The sequence below is a fragment of the Dendropsophus ebraccatus genome, chromosome 6 (genome assembly GCF_027789765.1).
Source record: "Dendropsophus ebraccatus isolate aDenEbr1 chromosome 6, aDenEbr1.pat, whole genome shotgun sequence".
NCBI lineage: Eukaryota > Metazoa > Chordata > Amphibia > Anura > Hylidae > Dendropsophus > Dendropsophus ebraccatus.
The window spans coordinates 37566014-37588014 of record NC_091459.1 but is presented as its reverse complement, the minus strand read 5'-3'; the positions used below and the strand labels follow the sequence as shown (position 1 = coordinate 37588014).

At 41.6% G+C, this 22001-nt stretch overlaps 1 protein-coding gene and 1 non-coding gene across 3 annotated transcripts in view; both read right to left on the bottom strand.

Moving 5' to 3' along the window:
• Positions 1-840: 840 nt before the first annotated feature.
• Positions 841-1035, bottom strand: LOC138796148 (U2 spliceosomal RNA). The gene has a single exon (XR_011363754.1). It is a non-coding gene; the product is annotated as a U2 spliceosomal RNA (small nuclear RNA).
• A 603-nt stretch (positions 1036-1638) lies between these two features.
• FOXO3 (forkhead box O3) overlaps positions 1639-22001 on the bottom strand; it is a 76418-nt gene continuing 56055 nt past the window's right edge. Inside the window, exons 2-4 of one of the 2 annotated variants that reach the window (XR_011363622.1) lie at positions 18007-19417; positions 4665-4823; positions 1639-2922 (exon numbers count right to left, since the gene is read on the bottom strand). Coding sequence is in view for 1 of the 2 variants with exons in the window: in XM_069974808.1 (XP_069830909.1) it covers positions 18035-19417 (1383 nt within the window). In the remaining variant the exon portion in view is untranslated. Of the gene's footprint in view, positions 2923-3236; positions 4824-18006; positions 19418-22001 lie in introns of those variants that run through there. The other variant, XM_069974808.1, reaches the window with a different exon arrangement.

Here is a 22001-nt window from a genome sequence, read left to right as displayed (position 1 = left end):
AGGTTAAACATTATTTTGTAAGAATTTATGGTGAGATTTTCCTAATTTTCCATTTTAATATCTACATTATAAATAAATCCTGAAATCTTGTAGTTTTCACTCCCACCACTGGGGCTAAAACTAAGAGACATTAACGTATCTTCTATGCGAGAACTGTTTGAAAGGTGAATATTGGTTTGTTCTAAGGTTTTCATATGACACATTTAAATGCATTATATAAATAAAAGGTTTTAGTAAAATATATATATTTTTTTAATAAAACTCTATGGATTCACAAAATGATGCCAATGGGAACTTGATAAAGGTAACCTCCACGACAGATTCCCTGATGCACCATATACTATGCCAATTTTTTTGTCTTAGTTTTTTTTTTTTTAACTTATTTTCTGTTCAATAATAATGTACTATTTATTTTAGCACATTATTATAGGGCAGCCATCTTGCCTGAGCTGTTTTTAACAGCATTTACTGACATGCTTTACAGCAAGCCCCATAGACAAACACAATGAACATCTCCAGACCCTATTCTTTGTATGAGACATGTTTTTCAGCATACTATTTGACCTGTGAAGAACTCTACAGGGCACTAAACCTGGAAGTACGGATGGTCCAAACCTGCCGAGGTTCGGGTTCGTACAAACCCGAACTCACGGCAATGATTCCCGCTGTCTGCCCGCTCCGTGGAGAGGGTGGATACAGCGGGAGGACCGCCTGGAAAACTGGGATACAGCCATAGCCATAGGCTGTATCCCAGTTTTCCAGGCAGTCCTCCCGCTGTATCCACCCGCTGCACGGAGCGGCCAGACAGCGGGTATCTGATGCAGAGCGTTCGGGTTCGGACAAGTTCGCACCATCCTTACCTGGAGGCACTGCAATACCAGGTCAATGCCTAAAGAGGACAAAGCAAGCACCTTTTCCATTTCCCTGTTCTAAATATCCATTTAATATATGGTCCCCAGGTAGGGGACGTATAAGATACTAAACTGATAAGAACAGATACTACACTTAATCTTAGCCAAAAGGCCAATAAGCAATAGCTGTTTTTAAACTTATCGATATACTAGGGTAACCTTTCGCTGTAATTCAGTACGGCTCATTTTCCAGCAGTTTCCTCCTACTTTGTTTTAAGCTTACTGGTCAAATTAAAAACTTCAGGATTATTTATAAACATTTCAGGATTATATTTTAAAGCATAACTACAGATTCTGTGCCCACAATCTGCCACTCCCAAACCGCTGGTCAGATAGCTGCTTTTAATCCAAGATCTGTCCAGGGGTCCGTTCGGCAGGTGATGCATTTATTGTCCTAAAAAAAAACAACTTTTAAACTTGCAGCCCTGTCTCAAATTGGCGTGGCCTAGAGTGTGTGTTCCCTAGGCTTGCGACACCCCTCTGTCCCTCCTCCCTTCCCTCCCATTCATCACCTGTCTGAACACTGCACAGGTTCCCTAACGATAAAGCACATGTGCAGTGTTCACACAAGTGATGAATAGGAGAAATTGTTCTAGGGGCATTCCTAATGATGGAGGGAAGGGAGGAGATACGGAGGGGCGTCGCAATCCTTGGGCATGGGTACTCTAGACCACGCCAATCTGACACAGGGCTGCAAGTTTAAAAGTTGTTTTTTAGGACAACAACTGCATCACCTGCTGAACGGACCCCAGGACAGATCTTGGATTCAAAGCAGCTATCCGAAGGTACAAGTGGTTTGGTGTGGTCACATTGTGGGTACAGAGTCACTTTAAGACCACCCTCAGAGAAGACCATTTTTCAATGCAGTTTTGGGTATTCATCCCAAAAAAAGGTTCACTGTATATGCTGGGATATGACTGTTGAAAGTCCTAGATAAACTAAAAAAGAGTTTCTGACGACATGTTCACTTTGGAACTGTTTGGTGTATGGTTCTCGATGGATCACCACCTCCAAACAAAATATGTAATAACGTCAATGTGTTTTGTAATTTGCATTCACCCAAGGTCTTAAAGGGGTTATCCAGGATCAGAGAAAAAAAAAAAACATCTACTTTCAACAGCACCACCCCTGTCCTCAGGATGTGTTTAGTATTACAATTCAGCTCCATTCATTTCAATGGTACTGAGAAGAAAAACCCGCACCCAAACTGAGGACAAGGGGTTATAAGCCTGTATAACCCCTTTAATGATGAAAACTACAGCTAATAAGTAAGGTTTCCACTTGTAAGGCTCTGACTCCGTAACTTCAATCATATTCCAAGCTTAGAAATAAGCTTTAAAAATAGTTTTCTAATAGCTTTTTAATGTACACTAAATAGCTTTTTCATTTTCCTCCGGTACGTCTCCTTGAACAGAAACTATGGCAACAAGTCCATTCATACATGTCAGAGATTCACATTCATAAAAAGGTCCAGAATCTTGGACTTTCACCAATGTCCTTAACCAATGGACCCAAGCACCACGTTTTAGTGTAGAGATGAGCACCCTGTCTTAGTGGACATGGAAGGATTCATCGAAACTTGTGCAAACGAACAGTGGAGCAGTTGCCCATGGGAACCAATCAGATTCCAGCTTTAATGAAAGAAGCAATCTGATTGCCTGACACAGACAATGGCTCCACTGTTCCTCTTTACAAGTTTTAAATAAACCTCTACCAAGCTGTTTCATGAACTTAGACAACGAAAAACCCAAGAAATGCAATCAAGTTACATACGTTCGTATAGGAAGGGATATATAAAATTTATTTTTGACTAATATGGGAATTCTCCTCCACTGTTTTCCTGTGTTTGGAATAAGAATGGATCAGTACACGTAGATGTAACATCAGACATATCGAAGATCACAAGAGCAGGTCATAAAATGTGTTCAGTAAATACATTAGATACATTAATAGCCTTCATATCCTTATTCACAGTTAGGCGACGTGTCTTAAGCAGCTATGATGCTGTGCGCTAAAAAGACAAGAAAATGAGGGTAAATATCTTGTAAACAGAGCCACTGCCAATGTAACAAAATCACAGGTTCTTATACATCTAGTGTCATATACTGTGTAGGTGCCATCTTTGTCGCCCCAGTGAACTATGAGCACCGGGTGCTGGTCAGTTATCTGCGAGGACTAGGTAATGTAGTCTACATTTATAGTACAAGCGCAGGTGCATCGGGCAAACATGGTCAAGAGTGCTACTTTCAGCCACATGCATTGTTGTATCGACTGACAATGAGTGGTACAGAAAATCAAAGGACCACAAATATTACAGTACAAAGATTCCCATAAGTCTTCCACCACACAATTTTAATAAAAAGAACAAACAAATTGCCAGGTCTGGAAGATATGATAACATATGTTACAAATTCAGTAGTGGGGTAAAATTAGTTCACGTCTCTAAATGTTTTATTGGCCACGCCGTAGGGACGCATGCGCTTATCCTTTCTGTGAAGGAGGGAAAAGAGGAAAAAAAAAAAAAGAAAAAAGAAGAAAAAAAAAAAAGCTAGTTTGCTTCTGCTTCCTAACACTCATGCATAATGATTCATCTCTGTACATAACAAAATATATTTATATATTTATAGTCATAATGCCATAATGCAAAGGAAAAAAGTCTTCATATATCAATCAAGTACAGCATGAATATATATAGATAGATCACTTGTGTCTGTACTTGATATACCAGGTTGCAATAAGGTACCATTGATGTTCGAGTAACAAAAAAAAAACAATTTAAAAACAAAAAACCAATACAAAAGTAAAAGATCAGACATATCCTAGATTTATATGGAAGGGTCTTTCAGCACCACTGTGCTTTCTGGATAATAGTGTAACCTGAATTCCCTCTTTTCCTACAGAGACGCAGGAAGGGCGGGACGTTATCTTATTCTTTCCGAACGCAGAATATACTATTGAAAGCTAAAGTGATGGAAGACCCATATAGTGCAATGCTAGGTAAAAACACCCCGTGTACAGTAATCCTGGTTGTTTTGGTACACACGCATACGCAGCATTGCCGATACACTGCTATGTGTCAGATCTCCTAGGTTAAAACCCATTCTGGTAATTTGGTGATAAGAAGCTTAAAAAAAACAAACAAAAAAAACCCACTAAAAACACAGAATCAGGAACAACTTGTAGAAACTCCACTGTTCTGGATATATTAGTAAAATACAGCAGTATACATTTGGGTGACAGGAAGTAGTACCGTGTCAGCAACATATTTATCCCTGAATTGCATCATCATCATCAAAAAAAAAAAAAAAAAAAAAAAAGTTTCAAACGGAAATGAAAGTGTTATGTAAAGAGTCTTCCATGGAAAATTCTGCCTTTTTGGCATAACGGAGAGGCAGTAGATTGACTGTTAGCTTACATGAATACTATCAGAATATTTCTCTTACGGATTGCTAGGAAAATGAAGGGGGAAAAAAAAAAAAGAAAAAAAGAACATGACATAATGATTTAAAATATGCGATCCTCCCCTAGAAATAAGGAGCGTGATTGAGAGGGCTACAGCTGGTGGGACGGGGATTTGATGCATGGCAGCTAGGGATCAGTTGACAAACATCACTGCATAACAAGACAGTGCCCACGAGAAGATGACAGCCTTCCATCTATGTTCTCATCTTGTGCAGACATTTTTGCATACTTGAGCAATGGAGGGGGGGTTGGGTGGAGGAGGTGCACAAATTATCCTGGAAGGAACTTTACTTGAGCTTGAAGAATTTCTGATAACAGTCATCGCAAGGTTAGGAAATTGGTGCAGGATTCATGAAAAGGTCATAAGCTGTAAACAGTATCACTGTCCGCTTGCTGACAGCAGTTTTGGCAAAGGGTTTCATTTTTAGGGTCACTTGTCAGTTCTGGGGCCTGTAAAAATGAAGGGAAAAAAAAACACAGTAGTTAGTACTAGAAAATCTGAACTTAAGCTCTGTTAATACACATTCTATTATTCTTTATATAACTATTTTCCATGGAACTTCGCTAAATAAGTCTGCTACTGTTAAAGAGGTACTGTTGCGTTATACATATGGCCACTAGGTGTCTCAGTTCACTGTGCATGTGTACAGATGCTGCCAGTCCATATTCGGCAGCAGAGAATCCTGGGGGTGCTCGCATTGTGTGGTCAGCTCTCCTATCACACAGCAGCAAAACCTCTAACCACACAGTGACATTATACTGTCTGAATTGTCGCATAACAAAGAGCATTGTCTCCTGGTAATCTGCATAGATGGTAATAGAATTAGCAAAAGTTAACAGTATAATTAGCCTAAGTTAATTGTCCTCAGTTGATATACAACCTACAAGATGAACAGGTGTCTTTCCTTGCGTGAGCGCACAAAGGACTGGGGATTCCTGTGTTTGGTCTTTTTTTCTGAACCCCAAAAACAACAAATGTTGGCAAGGAGAAAGCAAGGACCACAGTTTGGTCATATGTACAATGCCGATTTAAACATAGAAACGTAAGAAATAAATAAAGCAAGTATATAGCAAAACTGCTTGTTTTCATGACAAAAAAAACTGTTGATTTTGAATTCAAACAATCAAATTTCACTTTTCATTCCTCAGATTCCGTGGAAAATGTAAAGTGAAATCTGATTGGTTTCTAGGGGCAACTGAGACAATTCTACTTTACACCAGTTTGATAAATCTCCCCCAGAATGTTTGTTATTTTTTTAAGCAAGAGCAGCAATGTATGGGGGGGGGGGGGGGCAAAATAAAAACATAAATGACTGAAGTACCCCCTTTAAATATGCTGACTTTATATAGGATATAAAACCTATAGTGGGAGAACAACAGTATTGGCATTCTGGTATTTCTCCACGCATAATACATACTGTCAGTTTAAATTAACTTCCATGCCAATAAAGTAAACCAGAAACAAAATTAAATTTGGATGGCACTGTGGAGCTATTGACACAGATTGTAACTTCACTTAAACGTGTATTTCCATCTCAACTAATAGTTACAGTATACTTTTAGAACTAGTCAAGTTAAATATTTTTGTAAATATATTAATAGGCATTGCTCCCACCTAGCCAGAATCCTGCTCCACACTGATGAGGGGCAACACCCCGAAACAGCTGTCTGTGGATGGTTACCTAGCCTTGGTTTATCCCTTGTCATTACGCTGACTTATAGGGCCACTTAATATGGTGGATTTGGTGGTTTCCTAACAGGAGCTGCCACTTGGCTGGGTCCTTCCCGGAGGGATATCTGGCTAGTCCTGTGTTTTGAGACTCTTCAATGAGGCTCCACGGACTCCTCTTTTGCATACTCATGTTTCCCAGGGGGCAATGCACCTAGGACTTCACTGCATTGAGCGCTTTCATTAGCAGCCGGCAGTGTTGTCATTTGGCTGTTCTCCCTGAGTTCAGCAATCTGTTTCTCTTATGGCTCTACTAGGCATTGCTCCCACCGAGCCAGAATCCTGCTCCACACTGATGAGGGGCAACACCCCGAAACAGCTGTCTGTGGATGGTTACCTAGCCTTGGTTTATCCCTTGTCATTACACTGACTTATAGGGCCACTTAATATGGTGGATTTGGTGGTTTCCTAACAGGAGCTGCCACTTGGCTGGGTCCTTCCCGGAGGGATATCTGGCTAGTCCTGTGTTTTGAGACTCTTCAATGAGGCTCCACGGACTCCTCTTTTGCATACAAATATATTAATTTAGCAAACTTCCCTCTTTCTCCTGATATGGCTACTATTTTCACCTCTTGTTGACAATTCGTCTTGGTTACAGCCCACCACTCTGCTCTAAAAGCAATGGTCTGACTGGTGTATATATAATTATACAGTACATATATATTTTTTACAAACACACACACACACACACACAATAATGCTATACATCTACATTATAGCTCCGTGATGGCGAACCTATGACACGCGTAGCCATAGTCGCTGACACGCAGTCGAATGCAGAAAAGGATGCGGCCGCATGCAAACTGCTGGACAGCCCCGCGGCCTAACCCCATGTACCGCCCAGACGCAGCTACTGTGACGTCACCCGGCACAGTAGCTGCGTACGACCGGTGACAGAGGTGCCGCGCTTCAGCCCCGTCTTGCTCCTGCACCTGCCTCCAGTCCAGTCTTGTTCCTGCCTCCAGCGTAGTCTCCTGGTGCCACAGCCCGCATTCTGGACCGCAGAAGAATTGTAAGCGTGTGTAGGGAGGGATGGGTCAGGTGGGGTATTGTGTGTGTATGTGTGTGTGTGTGTGTGTGTGTGTGTAGGGATGGAGCGAGGGGAATGGAGTCAGGTTGGGAATTGTGTGTGTGTGTGGGAAGGGATGGGGTCAGGTTGGGTAATGTGTATGTGGAAGGGTCAGGTAGGGTAGTGTATGGGGAGGAATGAGGGTCAGGTGGGGTAGTGTATGTGGAAGGGTCTGGTGGGGAAGTGTTTGTGGAAGGGTCAGGTGGGGTAGTGTATGGGGAGGAATGAGGGTAAGGTGGGGTAGTGTATGTGGAAGGGTCAGGTGGGGTAGTGTATGGGGAGGGATGGGGGTCAAGTCGGGTAGTGTATGTGGAAGGGTCAGGTAGGGTAGTGTATGTGTTTGTGGTTTTTACTTTACTTCACACAGTAATTATAATAATAGTAGTAATAATTATTATTAATAATAATAGTAATTTAAACTATAAATATCGCTAAATTATGGTGTTTTTTCGCGCAGTGACACACCAACCGAGTTATACTCGTTTTTTTCCGAAAACTGACACACCAAGCTCAAAAAGGTTGCCCATCACTGTTATAGCTATATATACACAGTACTTCAGCCTAACTATTGCTTTTAGAGCAGAGTGGTGGTCTGTAACCTAGATAATGAGCTGTAAACAATGGGAGGAAAAAGGCAACATATCAGAAGAAGGAGGGAAGTTTGCTAAATATATTGGCAAAAATACTTATTTTGAGTCCTACAAGTATAACTAAGTCAGTTGACATGGGAATACCACTTTAAATTAACTATTCTCCAAGGTCTAGAATGTGCAGCTGCATATGTATGGCAAATAAACTATCATTATTAGCGATGAGCAAAGCAGATTCGATTTGCTTTGTACGATGCAAAACTGATCTGCTCTCATATCCCTCAGGCTGCCCGCTTCGCTTCGTGCAGAGGGAGGATACTACTCAGGAATCACCTGGAAAAATGAGTAAAAGACATTGATACAGCCATAACATGGATACGGGCGGTATACTCCCTCTGTATGGAGCGGGCAGCCTGAGGGATATAAGAGCAGATCAGTTTTGCATCATACAAAGCAAAATGAATCTGCTTTGCTCATGGCTAATCAGAGGCACCACTGTTATATATGTGCATACTACTATTTATGCCTGTCAGTTGTTTTACTAGTGATTCTATACTGTAAGTTTTCCTTAAAAAGACCCCTCAGTAGACAACAGTCCCTTTATCACCAGTGCTGGCATCCTTGCTCCTAGCTTTTTGCCCCTTACAGATACATACCTTGGGGGAGATGTATAAAAGGGTGTAAATATACACCTGGTGTAAACTGCCCGCAGCAACCAATCACAGCTCAGCTTTCAGCTCTTGTAAAATATAATAGGAGCTGTGATTGGTTGCTGGGGGAAGTTTACACCAGGTGTATTTTTACACCCTTTCATAAATCTCCCCCCTTGTATATAAAACAGACAGCACATTTTGTGGCCTCGGCCACTGTAACCTCTTAACTGCTGATACGCCTTTTTTACTGTGGCCTGACAGTCTTTGCATACAGCGCTGGCTTAGGAGCTTCATCTGCGCTATATGCAATGGGTGTCAACTTTATGTCTTAATGAAGTTTGCACCCGGGAATTTTACCCAGTGCATGCCGCGATCAACACTGATTGCAGCATGCAGAGAGAACCCTGAGAGGTCTGGTACCCCTACAGCAAAGAACAGGGTGACGATTGGTTGCTAGGGCTGATGGAGAGTCATAATTACCTTCCGTGGCAGTCCCAGCCTCTCTGATGATTGAGTTGGCTGACTTAATCAGTAGAGCATCGATCTGACCGATCAATGCTATGCAGAAGCATAGCATTGATCAGTATATGCAATCTAATGATTGCTTATTATAGTTCCCTAGGGGGATTTTAAAAGTGTTTTAAGGGGTTACCAAGCGCTACAAAAACATGTCCACTTTCTTCCGGAGACAGCACCACTCTTATCTCCAGTTGGTGGGGTTTTGTAACTCAGTTCCATTGAAGTGAATGGAGCTTACCACACCTGAAGTGGAGACAAGAGTGGTTCAGTCTCTGGAAGAAAATGGCCATTTTTTTGAGCGCTGGATAAAAAGTTTTAAAAGTACAAAAAAAAAAACAAATACAAACACTTTCCTATTAAAAGTTTAAATCCCATTTCCCAAATATAAAACACACAACCAACATGTTTAATATCGCCACATGCGGAATTGTCTGAATTATTTAAAGAAACAGGTATTGAACCAGCACAGTGATCGTCGTAAACTAAGTATAACCCCAAAATTTCTGATTTTTGGTGATATCTATTAGATAAAAAGCTAACATGTCCCACCCACCCAAATCGTAGTGCTAAATGCAGTTGCTAAGGTAAAAGTACCAACAGGAACTTGTATGAGATTAAAAAAGGGGGAAAAGAACTAGAAAAGGTTATAAACTAGAGATGAGCGCAACTCAAGTCGGATCACTCAGCATGCTCAAGAGTTTTGCTGATCTCTAGTTATAACACTAGGCACCAATGCTGCCCTGACCTGTAAAGGAAATATGAAGATTCATTATAAGCCACATAATGGGTCTAGGCTTATGAAGAAAAAAAAATGCAAAAGTTACGATAAAAAAAAAAAAAAAAAAAAAAAAATAATATATATATATATATACACACACATTATACACACACACACATACATACACATATATACACATACATATACACACACACACATGTACACTCAATTGTTTTCCCATGAGTAGAATCTTGTGTACACTATAGCAAGCTCCCATATCACACAATGCGCCGGAACAGCATCAACACCAACAACAGTGTACATGGCTATGCATCAATATAATTATTCACAATTTTTCTAATAGGTCAGAAAATTTTGCACATAAAATATTGCACATCTTGACCACAATATGGTACTATGTAATCATATACAAAATACAATTACAATAAAGCAATAGATATAATATTAATCATTTCCAATAGGCAGAAAATGTACATATGTGTAAGATACGTTGTGTATTCTTACAGCCACCATGGAAATCAATGCATAAGTGTGGGCAGACCAGTAACTAGTATAAGGCAGCACTTTATAGAGATGTTGCTATGACAGCAAAAGGTTTGCTTGAGTCAGATACTAATAAAATGGGCACCTATTGATTTCTGCTGCATATCATTGACATTACAATCTCGTTGGACAAAAGGCTAATGAACGCCTACAGTCCAGCTTCACACATTTTTTGGGCTCAAAACAGGAATTGATACAAGACTTTTTTTTTTTACAAAAAAAAAAAAAACCTGCCTTCAAACTACACAAATAACTGCATATGTAAACTAAGCCTTAAAGTGGTACTCCGGCTGGGACCCCTTTTTCGCAATGCCCGAGGAGGAGCTGGGTGAAAGCAATAACATTTATTTACCTCCCCGGCTCCATCGCTGCCTCCCGCCTTCTGCTACTCTGGTACCTGGCTGCTTCCCCTGTCGCTGAATGGCTGAGCTGGAATGTCACGTCATGTCTCAAGTCCTGTTTCAAACACAGGAGCACCGGAATGTGTGCGGCAGTGCTGAAGCCAGGGGGTAAGTAGAGGAAATTGTTTTCACACCCCCTCCCTGGGCACTGCTGAAGAAGGGGTCCCAGACAGAGTACGCCTTTAACAGGGAATTCCTATCTCTTACCATCATGGCTGAAATGGGATACCGATCCAAATGCAGTTGGGTAGAATTATGGGAGCAGCTAAGCGGGCTGTTCTATGCTGATTTTGTAATTACCATTCACTTCTATAGATGGTACAAAAACAGTGTAGACGTTTGCTTGTGACCCGTATATATCAGACATTTATGGCACATCCTGTGGACATGGCACAAATGTCTAAGGGCATGTTCACATCTAAGTAGTGTTGAGCGGACTTGCCCAATTATTCGGATTTAGCAATGCTCTCCAAACCTGAATGCTCAGCCTTTTGACTCCCGCTGGCTGGAGAAGTTGGATGCCACCCTAGAGAGCCCTGGAAAACACGTTTTCTGGCAGGCCTAGGGCGGAATCAAACTTCTTAGCCGCTGGGAGTCAACCCGAACAGTTCAGCAAGTCTGATAAATACTACTTATGAGACTATTTTTTTGGTATACATTGGCAGTATGCTGACATATACCAAAGCATACCAGCACCTGATCGATAGATTTGAATGACCAAATGTAGTCTCATGGTGCGTTTACACAGGCAGATTTATCTGACAGATTTTGGAAGCCAAAACCAGGAATGGATTTGAAAAAAGGAGAAATCTCAGTCTTTCCTTTATGACCCGTTCCCTGTTTATGGTCTGTTCCTGGCTTTGGCTTCAAAAATCTGTCAGATAAATCTGCCTGTGTAAACGCACCATAAGAGTGCCTTTACACAGAGATTTATCTGATAGATAAAGGAACAGACTATAAAACAGAGAACATTGCTGGCTTTGGCTTCAAAAATGTCAGATAAATCTGTCTGTGTAAAGGTTCCATCAAGTTCAACCAAGGAAGAGAGTTGATGGATAAAGGGAAGGGGGCATGTGTAGATACAGAGAATATGGTTTTATAGTTCTACATATACATTGATGTTATTTTGTTCAAAGAACTTGTCTAAGCCCTCCATTGTTTTTTTTTTGTTTTTTTTTGCTGTGACCAGAAAGACTGATCCACACATTCATGTTCTCATGGTAAAGAAGGCTTGTCGCCTCCAGATACCAAAACTTTTTTCCACCAGCCGGAGGCAGCGCCCCTTGTCTTTTGAGGTGGTTTTGCATGGAACATTTTTGCACCCTATTTCTTGTAGGGGCCATTTATATACTGAAATAAGTCGACTATTTTGCCCTTTAATGAAAATGGATGTAAATGTATGCCATGAAAATCATGGCCCAGGTGACACATGGCTTACATTTATGTCATGGTCTGCAGGCTATCAGCAGCTGGGTCCTCACTGTTAATGACAGGCTGCTGCAATCCCACGGCCGCCTTCCAATAGCCTTTTCAATGCCACGATTGCTGCATTTAAAAGGTCAGCTCCTGTCACTGTCCGATCGGGACCCCCACAATTTAATAGTGTTAAAATAATAAAATAAAACATATTATATATAAACTAGAGATCATGGAGCAAAAATGATGCCCCATACAGCTCCATAGGTGAACAAAAAAGTGTTATAAGAGAGAATAGGGCCATTTTAATCATACCTAAAAAAGCCCTCAGATAGTCCTGTAGATAGGAAAATAAACAAGTTATAGCTTTCAGAAGGTGAGAAGGAAAAAACAAAAAGGCTAAATTGAATTGAAAATTGTCGTGGTCATTAAGGTCATTTCAGGCTCTGTCCTTAAGGGGTTAAAAGTCTCTTCTCAAGACTAAACAAGTTTAATTCTTTTTATCTTTCCTCATAACTAAGATGCTCCATGCCAGTTATTAGTTACCCGCCTTTGTACCAATTCCAGAACATTCTTTCTATGAAACGGTGCCCAGAACTGATCAGCATATTCCAGATGGGGCCGCACCAAAGCTTTATATAGCGGTATTATGGAGCAGCTGATTGACATTGCACACTGCTCTGTCGTCTATGATACACGAATACACCCAAGTCCTTTTCTACCAGCTATTCCCCTAGGACATATGATGCACAAGAGGTTATTAGTACCCAGATGCATAACTTTGCAGTTATCCATATTGAACATTACTGGCAAAATGGAAGTCTAGACAGATAGCAACCAATCAATCATATTCCATGTGATTCCAAAGGAAATCTGAGCTGTTGACCACCACTCTCTGGGTACAATCCAGTTTTCAATTCGGTTACAAACTAAAATTTTCAAAACCCATGGACTTTTAGCGTCTGTTTACACGTACAGACTCGCTGCGTAAAACTCGCACAGAACTCGCATGAAAGTAGCTGCGTTTTTTGTGGTGCTGAACTCGCCTGTGAAAATCATGTGAAAATCAAAACTCGCATGTAAAAATAGCACCAAACATGCAGCGAGAATACACATACATTTATGTGCGAGAAACTCACAGCGATAAATACGCAGAGAGTCTTTACGTGTGAACAGACCCTAAAAGGTATATTCTGGGCAACAAGTAACTTTAGTTTCAAGCAGGCCAGGGGGAACATAATACAGAAACTGTCCCCGTGCAGCACTGTCTTATCGCTCCTGGACTCCTGCCGTGCTCTGGGATCTCCAGCACCAGCAACGTCACAACCAGGCCGATGAGTTACCCGCCATTCAGCGACTGGGGTGGGACGTCACTGCAGTCCCAGATTGTCTGAGTGGCCAATCCATCAGCCAGGTTGAGTACTTTCCCCTGGGTCGTAATGGCAACGAAACCCAGGGAAAATGAGTTCCGGCAGGGATCTTGGAGTCTGTGATTCGGCACTGTGCAGGCACGGCGAGAGAGAAGTAAAACATCTTTATTATGTTGCCCCCTACCTGCAGCCAAATATTCCTTGTTGCCCATAATACCCCTTTAAATTTACCCATCAGATATTTATTACGAATAGTGTAAAATGCTTTTGCCAAGTCCACACCTATATCAGGCTTTTACTCACCTCTTCATAAAAAAATTATTATTAAGATGGGTTTAACAACTTCTGGCTATCACTTACTATTACCCCCAACATATTCCTGTATGTATTCCTGTATAAGCCCCTAAAACCCTTTTCTCACAATGGACGTTTAACTTATTGGTCTATAGTTACCTGGGGAAGCCCTAAAGCCCTTTATGAAGATCAGCACTACATATGCTTTCCAGTCCCTTGGCACTATACCAATCCCCAGAGAATCTCTGAATATTACAGAACAGAGTTCTCTAAGAACTCTTGGGTGGAATCCATTATGTCCTGGAGCTTTGCTTACATTACTTTTATTTATCATGGACCACAAATACATTAAAGGGAACCTGTCACCCCCCCGTTCCGGGGTGACAGGCTCCGAACCCCCGCTGGAGCACCCTATACTCACCTGATCCCGCTTCTGGAGGTGGTCGGGTGACTGAGATAAGAGCGCCCGAAGCCCGGTGCGCGCGCTCCTCAGATGAGTCCAACACTCAGAGAATGACGGAGCGTCGGACTCGCCTGTCATTCTCTATGAGCGTTGGACTCATCTGAGGAGCGCACGAGCCGGGCTTCAGGCGCTTATATCTCAGTCACCCGACCACCTCCAGAAGCGGGACCCGGCGGGATCAGGTGAGTATAGGGTGCTCCAGCGGGGGGGTCGGGAGCCTGTCACCCCGACACGGTGGGTGACAGGTCCTCTTTAAGCCAGTTCAGTACATTATAGGATGTGTTCCCACCACCGGCCCCACCAACCTCATCTCCTCCCTCTTCTTTTGTATACCCAGGGGAATAATACCCACCAACCTCATCTCCCCCCTCTTCTTTTGTATACGCAGGGGAATAATACCCACCAACCTCATCTCCTCCCTCTTCTTTTGTATACGCAGGGGAATAATACCCACCAACCTCATCTCCTCCCTCTTCTTTTGTATACGCAGGGGAATAATACCCACCAACCTCATCTCCTCCCTCTTCTTTTGTATACGCAGGGGAATAATACCCACCAACCTCATCTCCTCCCTCTTCTTTTGTATACGCAGGGGAATAATACCCACCAACCTCATCTCCTCCCTCTTCTTTTGTATACACAGGGGAAAAGAACCCATTCAGTAACTGGTTCCTCTTGATCCCCAGTAATTAACTCTCCGTCACCATTATTTAGGGGTCCTATATGCTCTGATCTAGGTTTTTAAGCATTTATATAAAGTTTTTTGAGGGGATTGGTTTTGCCATCTTTGCTCACCTGCCTTTTATTGTGAATTTTAGCCGTTTTTATTACCTTTTTACAGGTTTTATTGAGCTCTCTGTAATTTTTAAAGGCTATAGCTGACCCTGCCGATTAGTATTTTTTAAATGCTCTCTTGTCATTTATAGCACTTTTAACATTAATTGTAAGTCATGTGGAATTTAATTCTAATAGTTTAAAAATAAAATTTGTACAGATAAATTAACACTAAATTATCTATACGGTTGGTATCTGATAACAGCTGCTCCCAGTTTTATGCTCATAGATGTTGATGCGAGTTGTAAAAACACTACAACACGGAGATCTACACTATGGGGGGATTTATCAATAATGCACCTGCTGTATGCCAGGGAATCCGCTGTGTCAGTACAGTGGCGCAAAGATTTAAACTGATTAAGAGCAAGAGAAGGCATGGGCTGAGAACAGCAACATACAGAAAGAGTTAACCACCATCGTACTGACTAATAGTTGTGGTTAGTTTATGAAATATAGCAGAAACCTGTTCACCCACTCCTGTCTTTATAAGTGTTCAATAAAAGATTGTGCAAATGTGTCGTCATGTGCTATTTTTTGCATTCAAAGGTTACATTGGCCAACTACTCTGTAAACTGCAGAATTATCAGTTTATGATTAACCCCTTCATGACACAGCCTAAAATGGCCTAAATGACCAAGTAAATTTTCACTTCAATTTCATTGAGGAAAAATGCACTTTTGTAACTTTTTTTTTGTTTGTGTTTTTTTTTTTTTTTTTTTTGGGGTGGGGTGGGGTGGGGGGCATGTCTACTTAAAGCACTTTACAGTAAAGCTGGCATGGTACCTTTATTCTATAAGTCATACCCAACACAACAATATGCATGTTATCAAAGCTCTAATGTTTTACAAAAAATTTTTTAACTATAAAAATTTTGGCTAATATTTATGGCTAAAATGGCCCTTTTGTGACACTTATAACGGTTTTATTTTATTTATTTATTTTATTTACCTACTGGGCTGTATGGGACGTCATTATTTGTGCCATGAGCTCTTTTTACTGGTATCATATTTTTGTAGATTGGACATTTTGATGCCTTGGGGAACAATATTGTTATATTTTTAATAGATTGGACAATTACGGACGATACCATATATAATATTTATTATATATGGCCTGCCGTTGTGCATAAACAGGCTCTAAATTCGTCTCTAACCTAAACCATCTTGGCCACCATGTCCCAACAAGGCTGCAATGTCAGCAAGGAGGCGGCAAAGTCACGTTTTGGGCTGGAATCCTGGGGAGAGAACTGGTTGGCCCCTTTACGGTCCTTGAAGGTGTAAAATTGTCCTTGGCAAGTTATATAGAGTTTGTGACTGACCATGTCTTTCATGGTACGAAGAGGAACCGTGCCTTCCATAACCAATTTATCTTCATGTGTAACAATGCACAAATCTCATGCTGCAAAGAATACCTCTGAGTCATGTAAATGTGACCTCTTAAAGCTGCATATTCAACAAATCTCCATTTTCAGTTCTTTACAACTTATAAAATATTTTAAAACTCCATTGTGCATAACAGTGATTTTTTGAGTATTTTAATTTGTGGGAAAAAAACAGTTATAATTGGGAGGTTTATTCTACGATCCAGACAGTTAGTGTGGAAGCCCCCTAAAAAAACATGTATGGGGGGGGGGGTCACTAAGGGGTTAAAACTACCACAAAAACTGCGACAAAATGCTGTGCGTCTTTTTGCTTGAAACAGTAGGGAAAAAAAAGAAAAGAAAATTGCATTAACAGGGATTTCATGCACAGCCTTTCCATCAAAAAACACACATACACAAACCCCACACAAACATAATACCACACACTATTTTGGGAAGAACAGCAAAAAAATAGAGAAGCTTTTTCATGGAAAAAAAAAATGCAAAGCAAAATGTATGTGTGAAAGAAACCTAGAGCTACTTTCCACACATATTATGGCCTTAAAAGTAGGCTGTATTCTTATTTTCCAGGCAGGACTCCTTCCCGGAAGACAGCCAGATTAAAATGCTGATTGTTCAGGTTCGTACAAACCCGAACCTCGGCCCAGTTCGCTCATCTGTACATAAAACTAATCTGCACCGGCCGCCATACACCCAAAACCACCGGTACAGTTCTTTAGTCGCTGCCATGCCTTGTCCAGTCTTTCTTCTGGGGATGGTATAGTTATAAAAAAGTTTTATTCCATCGGCACAGAAAGTCAATGGGGCAGGACCTAGAGCGTCTGTTTCTCTTATTTATCGACACGCCCCTGGGCTGGATGGAGGCGGGCTTAGACACTGCAGACCTAGGGCACAGATGCTCTAGGCCCTGCCCCATTGACTCCCTAGCAGTGCCGCCAGAATTAAACTTATTTTTAACCATTATACCAGCTCCTGGAGGAAGACCGACCCCGGGACCAGACAGGACATTATGGGGACTAGAGAACAGTACCAGCGGATTGAAGTAAGTGGCAGCTAGTACAGATTTTAAATCTTGGCTCGATTGTGGGTATAACAACCTAAACCAACCACTTCATAATGATCAACATATGTTCAGGAGCCATACTCCCAGCACCTGCCTACAACTATAGGTAAGGCAGAAATTTTGCACAAAATTGTGAGCATTTTGGTGCAGAATTTCTGCTCTGCATTCTGCTTAAGGTGTGTACATTTCCGTATCTGCACATATTGCTGTGAATCTGCTGATGTAAATCAATATAAAGCAATTGGATTACTGAATAAGAACAGCTACAAGTCCCAGCCCAACCAGGAGCCTAATGACCTAAAGTAAAGGCATCATAGACCCATGCGATACATCCCTATAATGCTGTCAGTCTGGGTCATTAGACCTGCAGTCAGGCTGGGACTTGTGGATAGAAAAATGCTGCTATATTACATCCATCTGAAACTAGCTGCGCATATTTCGGACAACGCTAAGCACAGAGTTCATGAGCAGAAGAAAGTTTAAAATGTTTTCATTAAAGTTATCTAGAATGAATGATGGCAAAGAGCAGAGCTATAGAGGAAGATGTTCATACATGTAAGGTCACTGACCTGCCAAGGTCACTCTTAATCACTTGCATCAACCTGGTACCCAGCTTTGTGATGTCTGCTTAGCACCTGTGAAGTTTCCCACAGTTAGGCTGACATTCTGTGCAGAGATGAGGGAGTCAAAGTTAAAATCTAGCCCATCTGCATCCATGAGTTCATTTCGAATGATAGTTTCCATGTCGCATTCCAAGCTCCCATTGAAAATTTCCAGGTCCAAATCAGTTGGGAACTTTTCATGCACTGGAAGGTTCATGCCTGTGGAGTACAAGGACCCTGAGAACGAGTCTGAGAGGGCTTGCATAGAATGAGCGACTGAGGACTGCTGCTGGTGTTTGGACGAGTCCAAGTTGTTGCTGTCATTTAAACCAATATTATTTATGCTGTTGGACAAGGCACGGCTGCCACCAAGAAATGAGCTATGGGACTGCTGCTGGTGGTGAAGCAAGTTTTGATTAATCAGACCTCCACCTTGGTTGGACGGGGCTGCAAAAGACATCATAGGGTCATTCCTCAAAATTATATTTCTACGGGAATTCTGAGCAGTGACTGCAGTACTGGCTTGGGACATAAGTGGGTCAGACTGAGTCATTAGTACATCACTATGGCTAAGTGAGTCAGTGGTAAGAAGGTCCTGCAGAGACTGATTACTGTAAAGATTCATGGAAGAAAATGTCGCTTGTTTGTTCTCTTGTATGGTTTGCATTGGGGACTGACGCAGAGAGGTCAAAGGAAAATTGAAGCTACTTGTGTTGTTGAAGCTACTGGATGGAGAGCTGAGGCCTGAGCCCTTAGTGCCATAGGTAAAGCTGGAACTTCTCTGCATACCAACACCAGGAGATGACTGCTGAGAAGTGAGGGAAATGTCATCCAGCAAATCGTCCATAAGGTTTTCTGTCAGACCATCGTTTAAGTTCATGGTTCCAGCCATATCTGTTATCCTTGGCAACTCCACTGTGGATGGTTTGGTTAGGGATGGAGACATGCTGCCAGGGCTATACAACATGGGGGATATTGGGGAGTCGTCATCTTGAACATCATCAAGTTCAGTGGTAGCTGGGATCGGAGATAAACGACCACTTATCGTGCTGGCGTTAGAGTTTGTACGAGAGCGGAAATCTGTCCAGGCGTCCAACTCATCACTGCTGCGCGAAGTAGGGCTTCCTGGCCACTTAAGTTGTGAAGGGCTATCATCAGTGGCATCCTGGGCTACTGGCATGGATGCTTTTTTCTTCGCTGCCCTCCCTCGGCTCTTAGTGTATTTGTTACTGTTGTCCATAGACACGGCACGTCGTCTGGGTGCCTTGCCACCTTTTCCCCCTTCGGGGTTGATCATCCACCAGGAGCTTTTTCCAGTGCCCTCGTTCTGAACTCGGATAAATCTGCTGTGCAGCGACAAATTATGTCGTATTGAATTCTGGGAAAATAAGAAAGAAAGGACAAGTTAGATAAAACACGTGAACGCCTAAATAGCTCCTAATATCTTCAACAAATCGTGCAACCCATTTTCTCTGCGCCTCAGTTTCCCCTTGGGTGAATGTATTTGTCATAATCTCCTCCACTATCGTTGATGGGAGACTATGTATGTAATCATTATCCTTTCATTCAATAATCACTGTCTTAGCCCATCACCTTCAGTGCATTATAGCAGAACATTTTCAAAGTCACCAGGAGAATGGAAGACGTTGCTAGCCTGCTGTATAAACAGGGAAATGAGCTATATCATCTGTTGTACAACAGTTTTTATATCTATGATAAAAAAAAAATGGTACATCCATTATCATAATGTATTTTCTACCTTGGGGAACTGCCAGACTAGTAGCACAGAAAGGCAGCAAACACCAATAAGATCTTCTTTTCATTATAGAGGCACTGTCGCTATTTTTATTTATTTTTTTTTAAAAAGCAGTTTTGCAACATGCTCCATTTTGTTTTGAAGTGTAACTGTCATTTAAATGTGACTTAGCAGAAATCAATAAGTATCAATAGTATTTTAATAAACGCTGTGATAGGTTTTATTGAGCAAGAGAGTTTCCTTCTGTACTCAAAAAACTGTTTTGCAGCCTCCCCCCTCACTTCGGAAGAGGCAGCTTTGCCGTTTGCTATGTGGTCTATGGAGGGGGATGAGTGACCACGGAGAGGAGAAAAGGCAGCCCTGCACAACACAACATCCTGCAATCTTATGACAGAGTTCCAAGACCAGCACTGAGCTTTCGGACCTCTTAATCCAGTGTTTTATATGCTGACACACATCTCCAAGCTGCAGGGCTGTTTGTCTCCTCTTCCTGCTTGCTCATCCCCATCAGCCCCTCCCCCTCCATAGGTTATAATGAAATCAGCAAACCCATCTCAACTTTTCTCCTGTGTGTGATAATGCACAGATAAGTGGGGTGGTTGGGAGGTGCAAAACAGCTGTTTGAGTACAGAAAGAGGCTTTTTTGCTCAATAAAACCTATTTTTAGAGTTTCTTAAAATCACTTGTAATAGGTACACTTTAGTATCTTAATGCATCTAAATACGTAGAAAGCTCTAAAATGTTTAAAAGTAACAATGATCTTTCAGCATATTCTTAAGCAAGCATAAAATGTCTTCTCAGTCTTCTCATATTCACACAAATGGCAACTTATACTGAAAAGTAACTATTTCTGGCCATTATATCACTTGTATGTGGCATATTTCACCAGATCTCTGCTCTGCAGGCTCCATGCCTAACTTTCAGATGTCCCTGAGGTAGAATGTAGAGACTAGCTGCTATGATCTCTACATATCTGCACGCACACAAGATCCTGCTCCTCTGTCTCTACATACCCCAACATGCAGCAGCAGTATGGAGAACACTATAGAACAGCATTGAACAGTCTATCTTGTGAATCAGGCTCTGGGGTGAGAACTAATACTCCCATAGAGGAAGGCAGAGTAGCCTGATAGGAGGAGAAAGAGGATATATTATAGTGCTTCTTTTTTTTCTGTATACTATTGATACATGCAAATATTATTGAAAGGGCAGTGACCACCTAAACGGAAACAATTCGGGATTGCTGGGGGGAAACATTTAACTGTGACACAACCAGATATTAACTAAATATTCTAAACTCAAATAGTCCTCAATTCTGAATCTGTTACATGCCTTAGGAACGCGCTTGTGACCCAGGTTACGAGGAAATGACCAAGCAGTACTACAATAAAGTACCATCTAATTTGTACAATTGGTAGGTATGTGTGTTACCTATAAACATGTAAAGCCTAAGCTTCATTCAAATGGCCATATTATAGCTTCACGTGCTCTACTCTATACAGTACCGAGGGTGCTCCTGGATTTTTATGGAGGCAGACAAAGGTGCCCCCCCCCCATAGACGGTGACATGCTCCAAAGCATGCCTTATTGCAGGTTTCTCAACTACAGTACTTAAGCAGCACCAAAAAGGTCATGATTTGAGGATACCCCCTACAAAACCGATGAACTGTGTGTGACTTTATATCACCTGTAAAATGCTAATCCTTAAAACATTGGTTTGGGGGTGCTTGAGGACTGGTATTGAGAAACACTGCCTTTTTTATATTTCTCTGCCCATCCACTATTGTTTCAATCAATTTATATGTTAGATTTTTTTTTTTTTTTACCATTTCATTAGCTATATTATAAAATAATCCTGCAGTTTTAATCTGGTCACCAAGCCTAGTAACATGAAGACGCTTCCTGTCCAGTACTGAAGATTTCTCAGCATTCATCGCCTCATCATCACAGGCAGGATCTTAATGACAGGTAACACCTCTTTATATACGCCATTCCCAAGAGATGATGGTCAGTGCTCAGCCTCTCCCCTTGTCTGCACAATGACCTCTGCAGAGGTCATCAAGCATGCCCAGAAAACACTCCAGTAGAATTTTACGAGCAAGCATTCTAAGGTTCTGTTGATCCATGTAGCTGGGGCAAAGCATCGCTAAAGCAGGGGTAGGGACCCTTGGCTCTCCAGCTGTTGCAAAACTACAACTCCATCATG